The 20,437-nt window shown below is 50.0% G+C and overlaps 1 protein-coding gene across 1 annotated transcript in view; it reads right to left on the bottom strand.

The window, feature by feature from the left end:
* LOC122174629 (uncharacterized) overlaps positions 1-20,437 on the bottom strand; it is a 43,980-nt gene that overhangs the window by 13,529 nt on the left and 10,014 nt on the right. The window contains exons 9-13 of the mRNA XM_065572642.1: positions 19,895-20,058; positions 17,272-17,384; positions 15,179-15,303; positions 12,097-12,312; positions 11,260-11,364 (exon numbers count right to left, since the gene is read on the bottom strand). Of these exons, the coding sequence (XP_065428714.1) occupies positions 11,260-11,364; positions 12,097-12,312; positions 15,179-15,303; positions 17,272-17,384; positions 19,895-20,058 (723 nt within the window). The remainder of the gene's footprint in view (positions 1-11,259; positions 11,365-12,096; positions 12,313-15,178; positions 15,304-17,271; positions 17,385-19,894; positions 20,059-20,437) is intronic.

The raw sequence follows: 20,437 nt of genomic DNA on the forward strand, positions 1-20,437 counted from the left end.
GTAAACCTAGACCATCCCTCACAGGTGTTTGTCCAACCTGTTCTCAAAAACTTCAGTGATGGGGATTCCATAACGACCTTGGACACCTGTTCCAGTGTTTAACTACCCTTAGAGTTAGAAAGAGTTATCTAATATCTAACCTAAATCTCCCTTGCTGCAGATTAAAACTAACATGTCATTACATGGATTAAAAACTGGCTAATTGATAGGTTAGAAAATGTAACTATAAACAGGAAATCTTTACTGAGTGGGTGTGTTTCTAGTGGGGTCCCACAGGGATCGGTTCTTGGCTCTACACCAGTGGTTCTCAAACTTTTGTATTGGTGACCTCTTTCACATAGCAAGCCTCTGAGTGCAAACCCACTTATAAATTAAAAACACATTTTTATATATTTAACACCATTATAAATGCTGGATGCAAAGCAGGGTTTGGGGTGGAGGCTGACAGCTCGCGACCCCCCATGTAATAACCTCCTGATCCCCTGAGGGGTCCCGACCCCCAGTTTGAGAACCCCTGCTCTACACTATTTAACATTTTTATCAATAACCTAAAAGAAACAAACTCATCACTGACAAAGTTTGCAAATGACACAAACATTGGGGGAACAGTAAATAAAGAGGACAGGGCACTGATTCAGAGCGATCTTGATCACTTGTCAAGTATCAGGGGGTAGCCGTGTTAGTCTGTATCTACAAAAACAACAAGGAGTCTGGTGGCACCTTAAAGACTAACAGATTTATTTGGGCATAAGCTTTCGTGAGTAAAAACCTCACTTCTTCGGATGCATCCGAAGAAGTGAGGTTTTTACTCACGAAAGCTTATGCCCAAATAAATCTGTTAGTCTTTAAGGTGCCACCAGACTCCTTGTTGTTCTTGATCACTTGGTAAGCTGGGTGCAAGCTAACAATATGCGTTTTAATACGACTAAATGTAAATGTATTTGTCTAGGAACAAAGAATGTAGGCCATACTGACAGGGTTGGGGACTCTAGCAGAGAAACGTATAACACAAACCAATGGCTGGAAGTTGAAGCTAGACAAATTCAGACGGCACATAAGACCTACATTTTTTAACAGTGAGAGTAATTAATCATTGGAACAATTTACCAAGGGATGTGGTGATTCTCCATCACTAACAAGTTTTCAATCAAGACTGGGTGTTTTTCTAAAAGCTCTGCTCTAGGGATTACCTTGGGGCAGGTCTCTGGCCTGCATTACACAGGAGGTCAGACTAGATGATCACAGTGGTCCCTTCTGGCCTAGGGATCTATGAGTCTATGAATCTAAGCCCATTGCTTCTTGTCCTACCTTCAGTGGACATGAAGAACAATTGATCACAGTTCTCTTTATACCAGCCAACTTAGCCGAAGACTCTTGTCAGGTCCCCCCGTGTCTCTTTTCTCAACACAAAACATGCCCAGTTTTTTTAACCTTTCCTCATAGGTCAGGTTTTCTGAACCCTTTATCATTTCTGTTGCTCTTCTCTGGACTCTCTCCAATTTGTCTCCATCTTTCCTAAAGTGCAGCACCCAGAATTGGCCACAGGACTCCAGCTGAGGCCTCACCAGAGCCAAGCATTGTGAGGCAAGCACCTCCCATGACTTAGGGCAGGTCTACACACAAAACGGTGCAGCAGCGCAGCTACGCTGGTGCACCGGCACCGCTGTAGTGCTTCAGTGAAGACGCTACTACGCTGATGGGATAGCTTCTGCCACTGGCATAGTTCATCCACCCCGAAAGAGGCGGTAGCTATGTGGACAGGAGAAGCCCTCCCATTGACACAGTGAGGTCTAAACAGGGGTTAGGTCAGTATAACTGCGTCGCTAAGGCGTGTGGATTTCTCACACCCTTGAGCGACGTATTTATGTTGATGTCAGTTTATAGTGTAGACCTGGCCTTGCATACAACACTCCTGGTAATACACCCCAGAATTATATTGCCCTTGTTTGCAGCTGCATCACATTTTTGGCTCCTGTTCAATTTCTGATCCAGTATAACCCCCAGAGCCTTTTCAGCAGTGCGACCGCCTCGCCAGCTCCTGTCCATTTTGTAGTTGTGCGTGTGGTTTTTCCTCTCCAAGCGTAGTACCTAGCACTCATCTTTACTGAATTTCATCTTGTTGAACTCAGACCAATTCTCCAATTTGTCAAGGTTGTTTTGAATTCTACTCCTGTTCTCCAAAGGTCTTGCATCACCTGCCAGCTTGGTGTCATCTGCAAATTTTATAAGCACACTCTCCAATCTATTATCCAAGTCATTAATGACAATAATGAATGGTACCAGACCCAGGCCTGACCCCTTGGGGCCTACTACATACACCCTCCCAGTTTGACAGCAAACCATTAATAACTATTCTGAGTATAATCTTTCAACCAGTTGTGCACCCACCTTACAGTAATTTCATCTAGATCGTATTTCCCCTCGTTTGCTTATGAGACCATCACGTGGGGCTGTGTCAACAACCTTAATAAATTCAAGATATACCACATCTATGCTTCCTCCCTTTCCCCTGGCCAGTATCCCTCTCAAAGAAGGAAATTAGGTTGTTTGGCATGATTTGTTCTTGACAAATCCATGCTGGCGATTCCTTATAACCCTGTTATCCTCTAGGTGCTTACAAACTGAATGTTTACTGATTAGTTCCAGTATCTTTTCAGGTACTGAAGTTAGGCTGACTGGTCTATTATTCCCCAGATCCTCTTTGTTCCCCTTTTTAAAGACAGGTGCTATGTTTTCCCTTCTCAAGTCCTCTGGGACCTCACTCGTCCTCCAGAAGTTCTCAAAGATAATTGCTAATGCTTCCAAGATGGCATCACCTAGTTCCTTAAGTACACTAGGATGAATTTCATGAGGCCTGCCAATTTGAATACATCTAACTTATCCAAATATTCCTTAACCTCTTCTTTCCCTATTTTGGCTTGTGTTCCTTCCCTCTGGTTGTTAATATTAATTGCATTGTGCATCTGGTCACCATTAACCTTTTTAGTGAAGACTGAAACAAAATTGACATTAAATACCTCAGCTTTCTTGAGATTATCAGTAGTTAGCAATCCTTCCCCACTAAGTAGAGGACCTACACTTTCCTTTGTCTTTCTCTTGCTTCTAATGTATTTAAAGAACCTCTTCTTATGCTTTTATGTCCCTTGCTCGGTGTAACCCATTTTGTGCCTTAGCGTTTCTGATTTTGTCCCTACATGCTTATCTTTGAGAAGTCATGGGAGACAGGAGAGATTCCAGAAGACTGGAAAAAGGAAAATGTAGTGCCCATCTATAAAAAGGGAAATAAGGACAACCTGGGGCATTACAGACCAGTCAGCTTAACTTCTGTACCCGGAAAGATAATGGAGCAAATAATTAAGCAATCCATTTCCAAACATCTAGAAGATGCTAAGGTGATAAGTAACAGTCAGCATGGATTTGTCAAGAACAAATCATGTCAAAGCAACCCGATAGCTTTCTTTAACAGGGTAACAAGCCTTGTGGATAGGGGGAAAGTGGTAGATGTGGTATATCTTGACTTTAGTAAAGCTTTTGATTCTGTCTCGCATGACCTTCTCATAAATAAACTAGGGAAATGCAACCTAGATGGAGCTACTATAAGGTGAGTGCAAAACTGGTGGGAAAACGGTTCCCAAAGAATAGTTATCAGTGGTTCACAGTCATGCTGGACGGACATAATGAGTGGGGTCCCACAGGGATCGGTTCTAGGTCCAGTTCTGTTCAATACCTTCATCAATGATTTAGATAATGGCATAGAGAGTACACTTATAAAGTTTGCGGACGATACCAAGCTGGGAGGGGTTACAAGTGCTTTGGAGGATAGGATTTAAATTCAAAATGATCTGGGCAAACTGGAGACATGGTCTGAAGTCAATAGGCTGAAATTCAATAAGGACAAATGCAAAGTACTCCATTTAGGAAGGAACAATCAGTTGCACACATACAAAATGGGAAATGACTGCCTAGGAAGAAGTACAGTGGAAAGGGATCTGGGGGTCATAGTGGACCACAAACTAAATATGAGTCAACAGTGTAACGCTGTTGCAAAAAAAGTGAACATCATTCTGGGATGTATTAGCAGGAGTGTTGTAAGCAAGATGTGACAATGCGGTTCTGGCGGAACCCAACTGAGAGTGCCAACTCAGGACAAATTGCTCAAATAGGGCAGTTATAACCCAAGGCTGGGGTTTTTCCACCTCTAAGGCAACCCAAACCAGCCAGACTAAGACTTCGGTCTCCCCCACTGGCTAACCGCAAGTCTCACAAGCAATCTCCTTAGACACTCCAGTTTCCCAGTATTACCACCAGTGCCACACGTTATGGGGACAAATAGTTATAAAAACCAATACCCCAGTAAAAGAAAAAGGTTCTCCTGATCCCAAAGGACCAAGCCCCAGACCCAGGTCAATGTACAAGTCAGACCTTACCCACAAATCACGCTACTGCCAATCCTTTAGAATCAAAAATCTAAAGGTTTATTCATAAAAGGAAAAAGATAGAGATGAGAGTTAGAATTGGTTAAATGGAATCAATTACATACAGTAATGGCAAAGTTCTTGGTTCAGGCTTGCAGCAGCAATGGAATAAACTGCAGGTTCAAATCAAGTCTCTGGAATACATCCCCAGCTGGGATGGGTCCTCAGTCCTTTGTTCAAAGCTTCAGCTTGTAGCAAAGTTCCTCCAGAGGTAAGAAGCAGGATTGAAGACAAGATGGAGATCAGGCATCAGCCTTATATAGTCTTTTCCAGGTGTAAGAACACCTCTTTGTTCTTAAATTACAGCAACATGGAGTCTGGAGTCACATGGGCCAGTCCCTGCATACTTTGCTGAGGTACAAGGCGTATCTGCCTTCTCTCAATGGGTCCATTGTATAGCTGATGGTCCTTAATGGGCCATCAAGCAGGCTAGGCAGAGCTAATCTCAGCTTGTCTGGGATGTCACCCAGAAGCATAGCATAAGTTTGCCATACAGACAGTATAGAGCCAATATTCATAACTTCGACTACAAAACTGATACACACATATAGACAGCATAATCATAACCAGTAAACCATAACCTTGTCCTAGACACCCCATTTGACCCCCTTTATACAAGATTTGGGTGCCACTACAGGACTTTGGTTGCAACAATGATCTATATGGTCCCAGTTTATGTCAATAACGTCACACCCCCAACGCAAAATTGATGCAGGAAGGGATGACACAAACATCACTGACTGCATCCCAAGAGCTCCCCATCCTGGGTTCTGTCCCACTACAGCTAGTATTGGGTTAGAAGCCATACCAGTGTATAACAGAAATGGTTTATCAAAATTATGTTCAACCACATGATTGAACCTCTTTACAAACTCAAGGTAACACTTAGTTAGAACAATAGTGGATTGGATCTGCTCTGGCAGCATGGTTCCTGTATGTGTCATGTGATCTTGCCAAGAGCTAAAGAAAACTGCTACTTTATCCATACAAGCTCGGGCCAATGTTTGGAACCCAATTAACATCGAATAAATGCAGATATCAATGTTCTTCATAGTCCAGGACTCTTGGCATTTAGCCATGAAAGCAATATGGTAGTGTGCCTCAGTCTTCCTTTTCATACAGCACATTAGGTCTGGACTGTCCTTTCCCCTGTGAAAAGTTCCCATATTGTTTATATGCATTGCCTGTGAAACCCCAGTGTAACAAGGCCTTTTAACATAACGTGTGTTTTCATGTATTCCTTTTAACATGTTTAAGGAATTCTCCAAAAGATTAGGCACATTGTATATTTTTACAGTTTGTGGCAATAGCAACACATTAATTACAAAATCTAGCAATAACAACAAGTTCATTGCAAGTGTCCATCTACAGTCATGTTTGTCATGCCACCCCTTTGGCTCAATACCATTGGAGTTTGGGCATTTTAGGGTTAACCTGCGGCTTCCCTTTGCAAAATTCAGTTTTCTCTTTCCTCCTTGTCCTGCAGGATCAAACCCTGATTTCTCTTGCTTAACAGAATTCACTGGCTGATGGGGTGGGCCCTCTTTGCTAACAGCTATTAGCAAGTCCTTCCTTTCCCAGCCAGGCAAGTAATTTACACTACCCCAGACCAGAGCCAGTCCACCAGTTTTCATATTCGTAACTGCTATCATCTCCAAGGCTGGATTCTGTCTTAAAGAGATACCACACAAATCCAAAGAGTCTGCGGGTGAGAGTTTGCTTCCTCTCCCCCGCATCCTCAAGCATTTAGCCATAAAACTGCTCTGCTCTGACACATCAGTAACCAAATCTGTCCTCAAACCCTGAAGCACAAACTGCTCATTTAAAGAATCAGAAAGGAGACATTCCTGTTCCAACACCATTGTCTCCCCAACAAGTTGGCCCCACACAGCCACTTGGTTATAGGGATGCCTCAATTCCTTAACAACTTTTACTTCCTCTGAGACCTTCTCAAAGCTACCCACACTGGATCTTTTACAAGGAAAGTTAGTGGATCCCTTCACAACAGACAATTTTTGGCTGCTAGGAACTGAAACTTCCTTGATTAAATCACTCTCACACCCTTCAATTGCAGGGAACTGCTTGCACCGAGTACCATGAGGATTCCTTTCTCCAGGAGCTTTTCTAAGCAGCAATTCACCCCTCACAGAAATTCTGCCCTTACCCTCTTCACCTAGGGCTTGCTCTAAAGGCACACTTTCCTGAGCAACAACAGACTCTGTCTGGGTCTTACTTACATTCAGGATCACCTTTGGCCCATCAGGCAGATCTCTACACAATCCCCTTTCAGGCGAACCCATAGACTTCCTAGATAAAAGGTTAGAAATATTTCCCTTCTCTTTGCCACACACAAGCTTAGGAATTTTTTCCTTTTTGCTACAAGTTGTTAAACTGTCGGTAGGTAACACAACCAAATGACCTTTCTGCTCTCCTTGTGCCCTGGCTAGGGTATCACCCTGATCAGACAGAGTTGTTACACCCTTCTCCAACCACACATGAGCAACAGGCAAAATACAAGCACCAGAATTGTTTGGTCTCTGGGATTTTGCTAAGCCACTAACTGGATGCAACCTAGTTACGGGGCCATTCTCCCCAGCAGATGCAAACTTAGGACCATTCCCTTCCTGGGCTTTAGTTGAATCCAGAACCAACTCTGAGACAACTAAATTACTCTCAACCATCACAGGCCGAAAGGCACCTTCTGTCTGCTCCACAGACAAAAAAGAGTTGGAGACGCATTTTCCTTTACTAGACATACTGTTTGGGATTTCATTTCCCTTGTCCCAGCACACCGGGCTGTTCACAGACAACTGCTTGGAGACTGGGGTAGCTTCCTCCATAGGCAAGTCAATACCCCTGACAGACACAGGCACATTTCCTTCACTGTCACTATTCTTCGCACAGGAAACAGATAAGGTATAGGGACACTCATCTTCCACTTTCCTTGCCTTCCCAAACTGCTGACTAGATAAAGCCATCAGCTCACAAGACTGCCTAGGCTCATCCAAAATTTCCTGGTTCTCCTCTCCCTTCGCTTGATCTAATTCCAGATTTACTTGTGAGACATTAGATAGACATTCAGAAACTTCATTCACAGCCGAACAGCTACTTTCCAAAGACAAACTTTTGGAGAAACTCTCCATAGGCACAACCTTAGGATCAATCCTCTCTTGTGCCTGGTTTGTATTAACTTGACTGACCATAGCTTTAATATCATTTCCAATCATAATATCCTTAGGGATTATGTCTTTTACTCCCACAACCATGGTGCCCTCCAATCCCTTCCATTTCAGGTGGATTTTAGCCAAAGGCACCCTGACAAAATACTTAGATAAGGCTACAACAGTTACATCTTCACCTGGCAAATAATCTTCCTTCCTGACAAGACTTGCTTTAACCAGAGTAATATCTGCTGCGGTGTCCCTCCATGCCATACACCTCACTCCATTCACTTCTGCACTGCTAATAAACTCTGCGTTATTTCCCCCATATTTAGCTTTAATGTGAGTTTTAAGGTCAAATCCTTCAGAGACAACAGAAACAGCATTTGCACACAGGGCACCAATGCTGGGCTCTGTGTGGCTTGCCTGTGAGTTTACAACAACAGGGTTGGCATTGGCCGTGGCATTTGGGGTTGCTGGTTTTGGGCTGCCCTTCAGTGTCGGGCAGTCTGGTCTCATGTGGCCCAGGCTACCACAGCGATAGCATGTAACCTGCTGGGGATGTGAGTTCCTACCCTCCGGGCCCCCTTGAACTCCTTTAGAAGAGTCAGGTTTATTTTTAAATCCTTCCCTCCTCTTGAACTGGGGAGAATGGTGATCAGTTTTCCCCGGGGTTTTACACCCTTCTCGAGCCCTGTTTTGGGTATGGGCATCCGCAATCTCCGCCGCCCGTAGGACTGACTCAGGGTCCCTGTCACACACCGCTGCTCTCACATTGTCAGGCACAATGTCTAAGAACTGTTCCAAAGTTATTAAATCCAGCAGTTTTTCAAAACTCCCATGAACCTTGGCTCCCATAACCCACTTTTTAACAAAACCCATCAGCTTATGAGCACATTCTACAAAAGTACAATCCTTAGACATTTTAAACTCTCTAAACTTAACTCTGTAAGATTCAGGAGTAACCTTGAATCGCCTTAACACAGAATCCTTAAACCGCTCATAATTTAATGCTTCTTGTTCCCCCAAGTCATTAAACACCTCCCTGGCTTTTCCAGTCAGTCTGGTTAGCAGGACAGGCATTCGCTGACCCTCAGGGATCTGGTACAGATTGCAGAGGCGTTCAAAGGTAGACAAAAACTCCTCTATATCCTCAGTATCATTGTAAATGGGACACATCCTTTCCCAGTTTTTCTCATGGCGGGGGGGAAGTGGAGTACCAGGTGGGGATGACTTTCTCCGCTCTTCCATTACTTGGAGCTGAAGTCTGGCCGTCTCCTGTTCAGCAACGAGCAGCTCTAGACGTCCCTTACGAGCTCTCTCTTCTCTCTCATCAGCCTCCTTCTTTCTTTGATCAGCTTCTTTCTCTCTCTCAGCAGCCTCTTTCTCTCTCTCAGCAGCCTCTTTCTCTCTCTCAGCAGCCTCTTTCTCTCTCTCTCTTTCTAACTCTGCTATTTTTTGCTTCTCCAGCAATCGAAGATCTGCTAGCTTCTGTTCATGCTCAAATTGCAGTTGACTTGTCACCCTTTGCATCCTAATTTTTTCTGCATCTTCTGCAGCCTCAGGTAAGGGCTGTGCTCTTGCCCCCTGATCACTGGCTATTAGCAGATTTCTCAATTCTTCCTTTGTAGCTTTCTTTCTAAAGCTTATCCTCTTTTCTGAACACAAATTTTCCAGGGCTTTTTTGCCAAGTCCCTCATATGCTCTTTGCTCAGCCATTGCAGCAGCTCTTTAACCAACAAAACTCTCAATCCCAAAATTCAAATTTGGATAGCGTGGGGTTCTGACCCAAAGCTTAATTGACCTGGTTCTGTGGATCCAAGCACGACTACGCCACTGTGACAATGCGGTTCTGGCGGAACCCAACTGAGAGTGCCAACTCAGGACAAATTGCTCAAATAGGGCAGTTATAACCCAAGGCTGGGTTTTTTCCACCTCTAAGGCAACCCAAACCAGCCAGACTAAGACTTCGGTCTCCCCCACTGGCTAACCGCAAGTCTCACAAGCAATCTCCTTAGACACTCCAGTTTCCCAGTATTACCACCAGTGCCACACGTTATGGGGACAAATAGTTATAAAAACCAATACCCCAGTAAAAGAAAAAGGTTCTCCTGATCCCAAAGGACCAAGCCCCAGACCCAGGTCAATGTACAAGTCAGACCTTACCCACAAATCACGCTACTGCCAATCCTTTAGAATCTAAAATCTAAAGGTTTATTCATAAAAGGAAAAAGATAGAGATGAGAGTTAGAATTGGTTAAATGGAATCAATTACATACAGTAATGGCAAAGTTCTTGGTTCAGGCTTGCAGCAGCAATGGAATAAACTGCAGGTTCAAATCAAGTCTCTGGAATACATCCCCAGCTGGGATGGGTCCTCAGTCCTTTGTTCAAAGCTTCAGCTTGTAGCAAAGTTCCTCCAGAGGTAAGAAGCAGGATTGAAGACAAGATGGAGATCAGGCATCAGCCTTATATAGTCTTTTCCAGGTGTAAGAACACCTCTTTGTTCTTAAATTACAGCAACATGGAGTCTGGAGTCACATGGGCCAGTCCCTGCATACTTTGCTGAGGTACAAGGCGTATCTGCCTTCTCTCAATGGGTCCATTGTATAGCTGATGGTCCTTAATGGGCCATCAAGCAGGCTAGGCAGAGCTAATCTCAGCTTGTCTGGGATGTCACCCAGAAGCATAGCATAAGTTTGCCATACAGACAGTATAGAGCCAATATTCATAACTTCGACTACAAAACTGATACACACATATAGACAGCATAATCATAACCAGTAAACCATAACCTTGTCCTAGACACCCCATTTGACCCCCTTTATACAAGATTTGGGTGCCACTACAGGACTTTGGTTGCAACAATGATCTATATGGTCCCAGTTTATGTCAATAACGTCACACAAGACACGAGAAGTAATTCTTCCACTCTACTCCGCGCTGATTAGGCCTCAACTGGATATTGTGTCCAGTTCTGGACGACACATGTCACGAAGGATGTGGACAGATTGGAGAGAGTCCAGAGAGGAGCAACAAAAAGGTCTAGAAAACATGACCTATGAGGAAAGATTGACAAAATTGGGTTTGTTTAGTCTGGAAAAGAGAAGACTAAGAGGAGACATGATAACAGTTTTCAAGTACATAAAAGGTTGTTACAAGGAGGAAGAAGAAAAATTGTTGTTCTTAACCTCTGAGGATAGGCCAAGAAGCAATGGGCTTAAATTGCAGCACGGGAGGCTTAGGTTGGACATTAGGAAAAATTTTCCTGTCAGGGTGGTTAAGCACTGGAATAAATTGCCGAGGGAGGTTGTGGAATCTCCATCATTGGGGATTTTTAAGAGCAGGTTGGACAAACACCTGTCAGGAATGGTCTAGATAATTAGCCCTGCCATGAGTGCAGGGGACTGGACTAGACGACCTCTCCAGGTCCCTTCCAGTTCTATGATTCTATGCTTGTGCTATTCTTTTATAATCCGCTTTAGCAATTCATCCCTGTTTCCACTTTTTGTAGGATTCCCAATTAACATCCCCTATGGAATGACACACCCCAAGGCTCCCGCCACACCCAGCCCCTTTTCTCACCTCACCAGACCAGGCAGCAGAAGGGCCAGGGCTCTCACCTTGGGTTGCCGACACCCGGACTCTGCCACTGCAATCACATGGGGGTCGCTCTTGGGGGGCAGTGTATCTATGACAGCGCAGGCCGCTGAACCCCTCAGCACATACTGCAACCGAAGAGGAGAGGGTGCTCAGCAGACCGCTGCAGGCCATAGGCTGGGCGAACAGATCTAGCCCATGGCACCCACCCAGCCCCCAACAGCCTTCACAGAGTGGAGCAAGAGTTGCACAAATGGGCTAACAGACTCATCCTACACTGGCACTGGGACAAAGGGCATGCTAGGCCTGACTTGCACCCCTGATGCAATGGCCCCATGGGGCTCTGTAGAGGTACAGAATCAGCAGGGCATAGGACTTCCCCAGCCATGCCTCCTTCCTCTCCCTCCCCCCAATCCCCAGCTCCCACCCTGTCTCTGTCCTCCCGCCACCCTGTCTCTGCCCTGCCCCCAGCCTGCCCTGGAGCACGCCCTGTGCCAGAGGCTGGGATACAGGCAATGCAGCGGCCCCCCTGCACCAGGCTTATTCCCAGTTTACCTGCTGCTCTGCAGCCCAACAGTGAAGCTAGGGCTGGGGGGAAACTGAGGCACTGATTGATGGGCTTGACTGACCCAAGTCACACAGCAGATCAGTGGCAGAGCTAGAACTAGAACCCAGGTCTGCTGAGTCCCCAGGCCCGCTCCTCCCCCACCCTGCACCAACACCCGGGCACTCCCCTTGCCTGGGTGCCAGTGACTCGGCAAGGAGCCAGGCAGGGTACGATCAGGCCCGCAATGCCTTGCTCTCCACACGAGGCCATGCTACCACTTTGCAGCTATGAGGATGGGAGGATCTGCTCTTACTGGTCCATATGTAGAGTGTGGAGTTGGGTTGGGAGATGATGCCAGCCTTGGAGCTGATCAGGTAGACGCCTGTCCCAGCCTGCAGAACGGCTGCGCATACACTCCGCTCACGGAGGCACTCCTGCTTGGCCTGTTCCAGGCTCTCGGCAGAGGGGTGCAGGAATGCTGGGTCTCCCACCACGCCCCGGCCAGGCTGCTTCACAAACCACTCGGTAGCTGGGGGAAGCAGAGGGTGAAAAACAATTTCTCTGGGTCTCTCGTGAAACACATGTGCTGTCAGATACACAGCTGCGAGCCACGGCCTCGCTTCCACTCCGCACCGCCAGCGAATGCCCTGCACTAGCCCCTCGCCGCCCCAGCGCCCTGGTGCTGCTGGACGTGACGGTCCCGCTGCAGGCATGGCAGTGCACATGACAATGACCAGGCACAGAAACCCGCAGCCACCCAGGAGTTCAGAGTTGCCGGTGTGTCCCCAACAAGCCACAGCCAGCTTCAAACCCCAGCCACAGCTAAAGACAAAAGGGGCGGCGCAGGAGGATGCTCTGGGGCAGGAGGAAGTGTAAGCGGGTGGATTGGGCCCACCTTCTGATTGGGACACATGGCAGGAGCCTGTGAGGCGGGGTGAAGGAAGCGGAGGAGAAAGTAGCTGCTTCCAAAGCGGGGGGAAGCACGAACGCACCCGGGGAGGAGGGGGCAGTGACAGGAATGGGGGCACACAGCCTGCGCCAGGGCTCTCAGCTTCCCCCACGGCCCAGCAGGAACAGGGGCTTCTAATTCTGCCCGGGACGTGACATTCTGGAGCAGAACGTGACCCTCCTTCCAAATCCGGCACATGTTCAAATTCCAGTTTCATTCGGATTCCTCCTGCTGCTGCCCCTCACTGAGCTCTTCCCCCAGCCAGCGCTGTGCGTTGCTGGGAACAGGGGAACAAGGACATCTGTTTGGAAGGCGAGGCGGATACGCCGTGCCAGGAGAATTGCGATCTAGTCTGTGTACTCCTTGCTATTGCTACAGACACAAAGGAAGGGATTATTAAGACGACGTGCCAAATTGTTATCACTTGGCTTTAAGAATTTAATTCCTTGCAAAATTACAAGTAATTAAAGATCAAAGGCAAGATACTTTTTGTGACTGCCAGGGGTTATTTTCAGCTCAAACTTGATGATTTGCCTGTGGCTATAAGGAAGATGCTTCTAAAGAAGATGTAATTACAAACTAATTACCCATAAACTAGGCCTTCCCAAGCTTAGGAACCTGCTTTTAAACTCTGCAGGCTCCCTCCCAGGCATCCCAACCCCCCTTGGCTTAGCAGTGCTCCTAGAGAAGTGGGTTGTGTGTGTGGGTGGGTGTGGGGGGGCAGATCTGGAGGGCAGAGCTCACTGGGGTGCACCTGCAGGAAGCGGCTGCTAAGGGGCTGGAGGAGGCAGCAGTTCTGGCGAGCTCCTAAACTCTGCAGGAATAGAGAGTTGCACTCCTGGAGAGCTCAGAAATTTCGCTTGAGCCAGCCCCCTGTGAGCTCTGACAGAGCCCGGCCCCCAGAGCAGGTCAAGGGACAGAGAAGCTTCATACAGTAACTCCTCGCGTAGCGCTGTCGTTCTGTTCCTGAAAAATGTGACTTTAAGCAAAACGATGTTAAATGAATCCAATTTCCCCATAAGAATTAATGTAAATGGGGGGGTTAGGTTCCAGGGAAATTTTTTTCATCAGGCAAAGACTATATTATATATATATATACACACACACAATATATAAGTTTTAAACAAACAATTGAATACTGTACACAGCGATGGTGATTGTGAAGCTTGGTTGAGGTGGTGGAGTCAGAGGGTGGGATGTTTCCCAGGGAATGCCTTACTGCTAAATAATGAACTAGCACTCGGCTGAGCCCTCAAGGGTTAACACATTGTTGTTAATGTAGCCTCATACTCTACAAGGCAGCACGAATGGAGGGAGGGGAGACAGCATGGCAGAAAGAGACAGGGACACACACCCTGTGTGTGAGGGAGAGAGATGCGCATTGTCCCTTTAAGTACACTGACCCCACTCTATGTACATTGCCTTTTTAAGTAGACCAGGAAGTTGAGACCGCAGCTGCTGTCAGCAAGCTCCCTCCGTCCTGAGCCCTGTCCTGCCCCCCCCAGCTCTGCTCTATGGAAATGGGGTGAGCAGGGGGGAGCGGGACACCCTCATATTAGCCCCCTTCTCCCCCCCCACACACACAGAAAGCAGGAGCCTCCAGGGAGCAGCTCCAAGGCAGAGGGCAGGAGCAGCACATGGCAGTGGGGGGGAGGGACAGCTGAACTGCCAACAATTGATAGCCTGCTGGGCAGCTGCCACACAGGGAACTTAGGGGAGTGGGGAGCTGATAGGGGGGCTGCTGGTCCACCCTGGTTCCAAGCCCCCACCAGCTAGCTCCAGTGGGCTTCTCTTCCTGCAAGCAGTGGACAAAGCAGGCAGCTGCCAAATGTTATAAGGGAGCATTGCACAACTTTAAACGAGCATGTTCCCTAATTGATCAGCAACATAACAACGAAACAACGTTAACCGGGACGACTTTAAGTGAGGAGTTACTGTACAACAAGTGAGAGAAGATGTCACAAAAGAAGGACCTCCCTGAATCAAGGAGAACCATCCGAGTCCCGCCCAAAGCAGTCCCACATTACTCCTCTGGCCACTGACCAGACTCAGCTGGGAGGCCAGCAAGCATCTCTCTGCAGTTCTGTCGGGCAGGGAGGGACTAAAGCCATGGCTGTTTGCTGGCCCCAGAGGAAAATGAGCTGTGGGATCCCTGTCCTGTTCTCTGTCCAGCCCTACAACAGAAGCTGCTTTGCCCACTTATTGACAGTCATAACGGCAGGGCCAAGGACCAACTAGGCCACAAAGAACGGGTCCCCTGTCAGCCCCCTCCCATGGCAGGGGAGGTGGGGAGGGCAGGTCCCACAGCCGAGCCCAGCTGCACCTGCTCTGGGGTTAGATAATGGACTCAGTCCCCAGGGCTGTCAATGCAGCGGAAGTGCTATCCTGCTCCTGGGAAAGCCAGCGTGGGGCTCAGGCTCTGGGCTGGCATTGGCTAGTCCCTTACCCTCGCTGCACTTGCAGATGAACGGCTTTCTCTCCTCACAGCTGGCATCCGTTAGAAGTCCGCTTGCTGTATCCAGCCACACACAATCCTTCAGGCCGCCGTCCGCCAGGTCGTCTCGTAAGTGCCTTCCCCAAAACAGAAATGAACCGCAGGGCTGTTATTGTGTGGCAAGCCGTGGCCAGCACCAGCACTCGCCTAAGCCCTGGTTTGCTTGTCATGCCTACACCCAGCGCTGCTCACCACCCCTTCCCTTCACAGCCTAGCTCCCCTGGCCTGCTCGGAGGTGCTTCTCTTCAGGTGGGAAGGTGGGAACTCCCAGGAGGCCCTGGCGCAGACCTGCCCTTACCGAGAGAAGTTGGGTTACGCTGTGTCTGATGCTCCCTGCAGCACAGTTCAAACCTGTGGCAAAAACACCTCTCTGCAAGGAGCAAGTGAGGAACAGGCAGCACCCTGCGCTCCCGGCTAGAGAGGCCTGCAGCCCGCTTTGCTTTGCTTAAGTAGTGACTTTTTAGTAGTGACTGGGGGGCCATCTAGTGGCTAAATTGTGAACTGTCACTTTAAAGGAGGTAGGGCAGTGGTTCTCAACCCTTTGTACTGGTGACCCCCTTTCACGTAGCAAGCCTCTGAGTGCGACCCCCCCTTATAAATGAAAAACACTTTTTTATATATTTAACCCCATTATAAATGCTGGATGCAAAGTGGGGCCTGGGGTGGAGGCTGAGAGCTCGCGACCCTCCATGTAATAACTTCGTGACCCCCTGAGGGGTCCCGACCCCCAGTTTGAGAACCCCGAGGTAGGGCCTTTGGATGAAGCTCTCTGTTCAGAGTCACAGATTCCAATGCCAGAAACTACCACTGTGATCAGCTACTCTGCCCTTCCTGCATAGCACTGGCTGGCGCGCCGCCCCCAAATAATCCCTAGAGCAGAGCTTTCAGAACATCCAGCGATGACAAATCCACCACGCTTTCCTGGGAAATTCTCCTGGGGAAAAGGGAGGCTGCGTTGCACTGTATGTCAAGAATGTATACAACACACACACTCACACAGTATGGACCTTTGTCCCCCTCTAGTGGCTAGACCCCATATAGTGCTTTAGGACTCTGCCCCTGCTCTGAGCTACCAGCAACAGCTCTTTCGTTCAAGTGGCAGAAACTGGTGCTTTTGGATCTAGAGATCTCACGTTCATTTCCTGCAGGTGTTCCAAACAGGGCTACGCTGCCTCGAACCCCCAGACCACTCAGCTCCCAGAGCCAGGCCCAGAACGCAGGAATCCCGACACCCAGTGTTTTAGTGCTGGTTCACAAATAGCAGAGGACAAGAGCAGGCCTCTCCCAACGGTTCCTCCTCTAGCTGCCGTGGGTGGAGATCTGGGCTGCGTATCTGGAGGTTATATGTTCAAACTTGGCTAATGGCCTGTGTGGGGCAAGACCACTGCTTGTGGCTGAAGAGAGCAGAAGACTCGACCTGTGTGAGCGCCACACAGGTCAGAGATTGATCGAACTGACATCTCTCTCCAGAATACAACTTTGCTCTCCTCGGTGGCACATCAGCACTATGGGGGGCTGGCTGCCTCAGGGTGTTGCTAATGAGCTACAGAGCCTTCCACCTGAGGGGATGTGTGGGAGTCCAGCCCAGATCACAGAGATGAACAGATCATCCCACCCAGTGGGCATTTGGTGGCCCCTAGCTGGGATGTTTGCTGGGTCTCAGTCCCAGCTCTCATGTCACTAACAGACGGCAAGAGCTTAGCAGCAGTTCACAAAGGAGGGGAGACGTTAGCCCATCCGATGGCTGGGCCCAACATTCAGAGACAGAAACCCCCAGGCTTCAGTGCAAGAACCAGCGCCCACTGCAGGGATTTAGGAAGAAACTTTTCTGATGGGAGGTTTACTCCCGAATTGCCCAGTGGGGGGTTTCAAACACCTTCCCTGTAGGAAGTGTCTTGTCCTGGCCACTGTCGGGACAGCACACTGGACTAAATGGACCTGCTGATTCCTGTGTTCCTCTGCCTGGCCAAGACTCGTACAGGCCCTGCCATAAAAGCTTTCACGTAACGTCCATGTCAAAAGTATCAGGAAAGCCAAGTGCTCACTCCGCGAGCTGCCTGGTGATGGGATCGCGTGTAGTCCACTGAAATACGGATTCATCCGTCTGATCATTCAGGCCTGTCCAGAAGGCACCCCTGAAGTTTGAACATACCCAGTCCTGGAAGGAAACGGGACAGTCTCAGGACTGGGGGGCAAGACATTCTCTTACACTCCTGTGTAGGGTAACCAGATGTCCCTTTTTTAAAGGGACAGTCCTGTATTTAAGTCTCCCTGCAAGGGTCCTGACTTTTTCTTTAAAACACCCAAATTGTCCCGCATTTTCTGTCTCCCCCTATCAGTACTGGCGGGTCCTGCTGCTGGCCGGATCCTTGCTCGCCAGCCGTCCGCCCACCAGCAGTGAGTGGGGGGGTCCAAGGGCTGACATTGGGTGTGGGTGTGCAAGGCTGGTGGTGGGGCGAAGATGCAGCACTCGGGACCGGCCGCTCCCCCTGCTGGTTTGTCAGCGCAGCCCCCACTGCAGAGCTGCAACTGGTGAATGCGGATAGGCGCCAGCCAGTGTCGGACATGCATCCGAAGAAGTGGGTATTCACCCACGAAAGCTCACGCTCCAATACGTCTGTTAGTCTATACGGTGCCATAGGAATCTTTGCTGCTTTTAAAGATCCAGACTAACACAGCTGCCCCTCTGATACTTGACAGCCAGTTAAGTGTCGCCTCTCCTGCCCCCCGTCTGCCCTTTACATGCTCCCCCTCTCTGTCCTCTCCCTGCTTTTCCGTTTCACAGCCCCCTCCCCCCGGCTGTGCGGAGAACCAGCCCCTGGTCGGAGCGCTCAGCTGACTGACAGCCCGGCTGGCAGGTGCCTTCCTTCCCCCGCTGCCTTTGGCTGGGCCAGCGCCCCGGGAAAGCCCAGGACCCTCCAGCCCAGGGCGCTGGCCAGGAGGAGCTGAGCCCTGCACATGCCAAGGCTTAACCCCTTCCTGCCCACACTGTAGCCAGGGGACAGGAGGCGGCTGGGTTATGCTGGTGGCCAGCAGCAGCCTGGAGGTGTTAGCTGCCTTTCGACACTGCAGGTAGGAAGGGACAAGCTGCTTCCAGCCACGCGGGGGGGGGGGGGCAGAGTGAGGGGGGAAGAGAAGAGTTGAGCTCTGCAAAGACACGGGCCAGGTCACCCCTTCTCCCCCTCCCCCACGGCTGAAAGCAGCTCCTGTCCCTTCCCTCCTGCACAGCGATGAACGGCTGCTGCTGGCCACATTCTGGTGTGAACCCTGACAAAAATCGGGGGTGGGGGCGCCCTGTGTGCCCCCACCCATGTTGCCTCGGGAAGACACAGCGCCAGGTACCAGGAGAGGCGGGTCAATCCCGGGGCCCAGCCAGGCATGGAGGGCGGAGAATGCTGGGCAGGGAGTGTCGGGTTGGTCAGCTACCCACAACCTTGTGTGAGAGAGGTGTACCGGAGTGTGTGTGTGTGTCACCTCTCCCCCTGCGGGGGTGGGGGAGGGGGGTGTGTCACCTCTCCCCCTGCAGGGGCGGGGTAGGGGTGTCTGTATCACCTCTCCCCGTGCGGGGGCCAGGCCAGCTTTAAGCCGATCCGGCTGATTTCCCGGAATGGGGCCCCGTGCCTAAGAGGGCCCCACAACGTCCGGTGGGGGGGGGGGGAAGCCGCGTCCTGCTTCTCCCCCCTCCCTCCAGCGCTTGCGCCACCATCAGCTGATCAGCGCAAGCCTGGGAGGGAGGGGTGAGGAGGAGGAATGCGGCGTGCTTGGGAAAGAGGCGGGGCCAGGGCGGGGATTTGGGGAGGGATCCAATGGGGCAGTGAGGGGGCGGGGTTGGGGCGGGGATTTGGGGAGGGATCCAATGGGGCAGGGACAGGGCGGGGGCAGGGCGGAGTAGGGGCGGGGGGCACGAGACAATTCACGTCCCGGCGTGGGGCCCCGCACCTGCTAATGCCGGCCCTGGGGGGGAGGGGCAGGGGATAGGAGTGTGTGTCACCTCTCCCTGTGCGGGCGCGGGGTAGGGATGTGTGTCACCTCTCTCCCTGTGAACTCTAAAGCCTTAAAGATAAGAAGGTAAATAAAAAGAATCCACCTACCCAGTATTTCTTTTTGCCGGGGGCTCAGGCAACTTGACGTTAATTTGAACGTTTGTACTGCACAGTTCTGACCTATTGCCGTTGAACTCGCTTGAATACGAGTAATTTTACCGGGTGTCCCATATTGAGCACAGGGAAATTTGGTCCCCCAGCTCCTGCGCCACATTTCAAACAGTTGGGCCTAGAGATCACCAGCAACGCTGAGCCCCTGCAGCTCAGGGGAAGCTCAGCATCTCTGCCTCTGGATGCCTGACGTTAGGCAGCCCAGTGTGAAGACAGCGACCTGTGTGAGAGATGGGGGGCTTGTTTCCTACACACACAGTTAAAATCAGCCTATTCCGCCCCCTTCCTGTACTTCACACCCTGGTCTGTGTCTTCCGGCTCCTCTTGGGTTCTGTGTAGGACTCTGCCTGCTCAGGGAGCTGCGCAGCTGGGTTCGATGGCCCCCAGATTAGAGCCCTGTTCCAGCAGCAGGGCCGGGAGCCCTGCCCCACCTCATGTCCTCTCGGAGGCCTGAGGCGTGTGCTAGTCCAGTGGGTCTCTGGTGCTCTGCTGGGTTGGGCTCTCTGGTTCTCACCTTCTCCTGGCGCGAGGTCAGATACAGCAGCTCTGTCTGTCGGAACTGCCGACACACTTGCAGCCCCTCCTGCCAGGTGCTGCCGGCCAAGGACGAGTCCCAGTAGTAGCAGTTACCATTCCAGTGTCTCCAGCCAGGCTCCGTGGGGCAGCGGCTCCAGGGAACTGTCTCAGAAACAAGGGCTCCGGATCATCTCCGTGACTGAGAGAGTCACTCACGGAACAGCACTGGAGTGTCCGAGCAGGCACAGCACTCAGCAGGGGGGGCCAGGGGGGAGGGAGGAAATGATCAGGAAGAACCACAGAACCCCCCACTCAGTCCAAACCCAAACATGACCCATCTCTGGGCCCAGCCTGAGATGGGGCAGACACGCACACACGCGTCCCTGGGCTAATGGCCATGCAGTCCTTACCCACGCTCACCCCTTTGGTCTTTTCAGCCCGAGCTCACGTTCCCACTTTACGTTTTCTATTTACTTACCCAGATGGGGGCTGGGCTATAGCGCACCATGCTATTCTAGCACAGTCCCACAAACACGCCATG

The sequence above is a fragment of the Chrysemys picta genome, chromosome 18, assembly GCF_011386835.1.
Source record: "Chrysemys picta bellii isolate R12L10 chromosome 18, ASM1138683v2, whole genome shotgun sequence".
In the NCBI taxonomy this organism is placed as follows: Eukaryota; Metazoa; Chordata; order Testudines; family Emydidae; genus Chrysemys; species Chrysemys picta.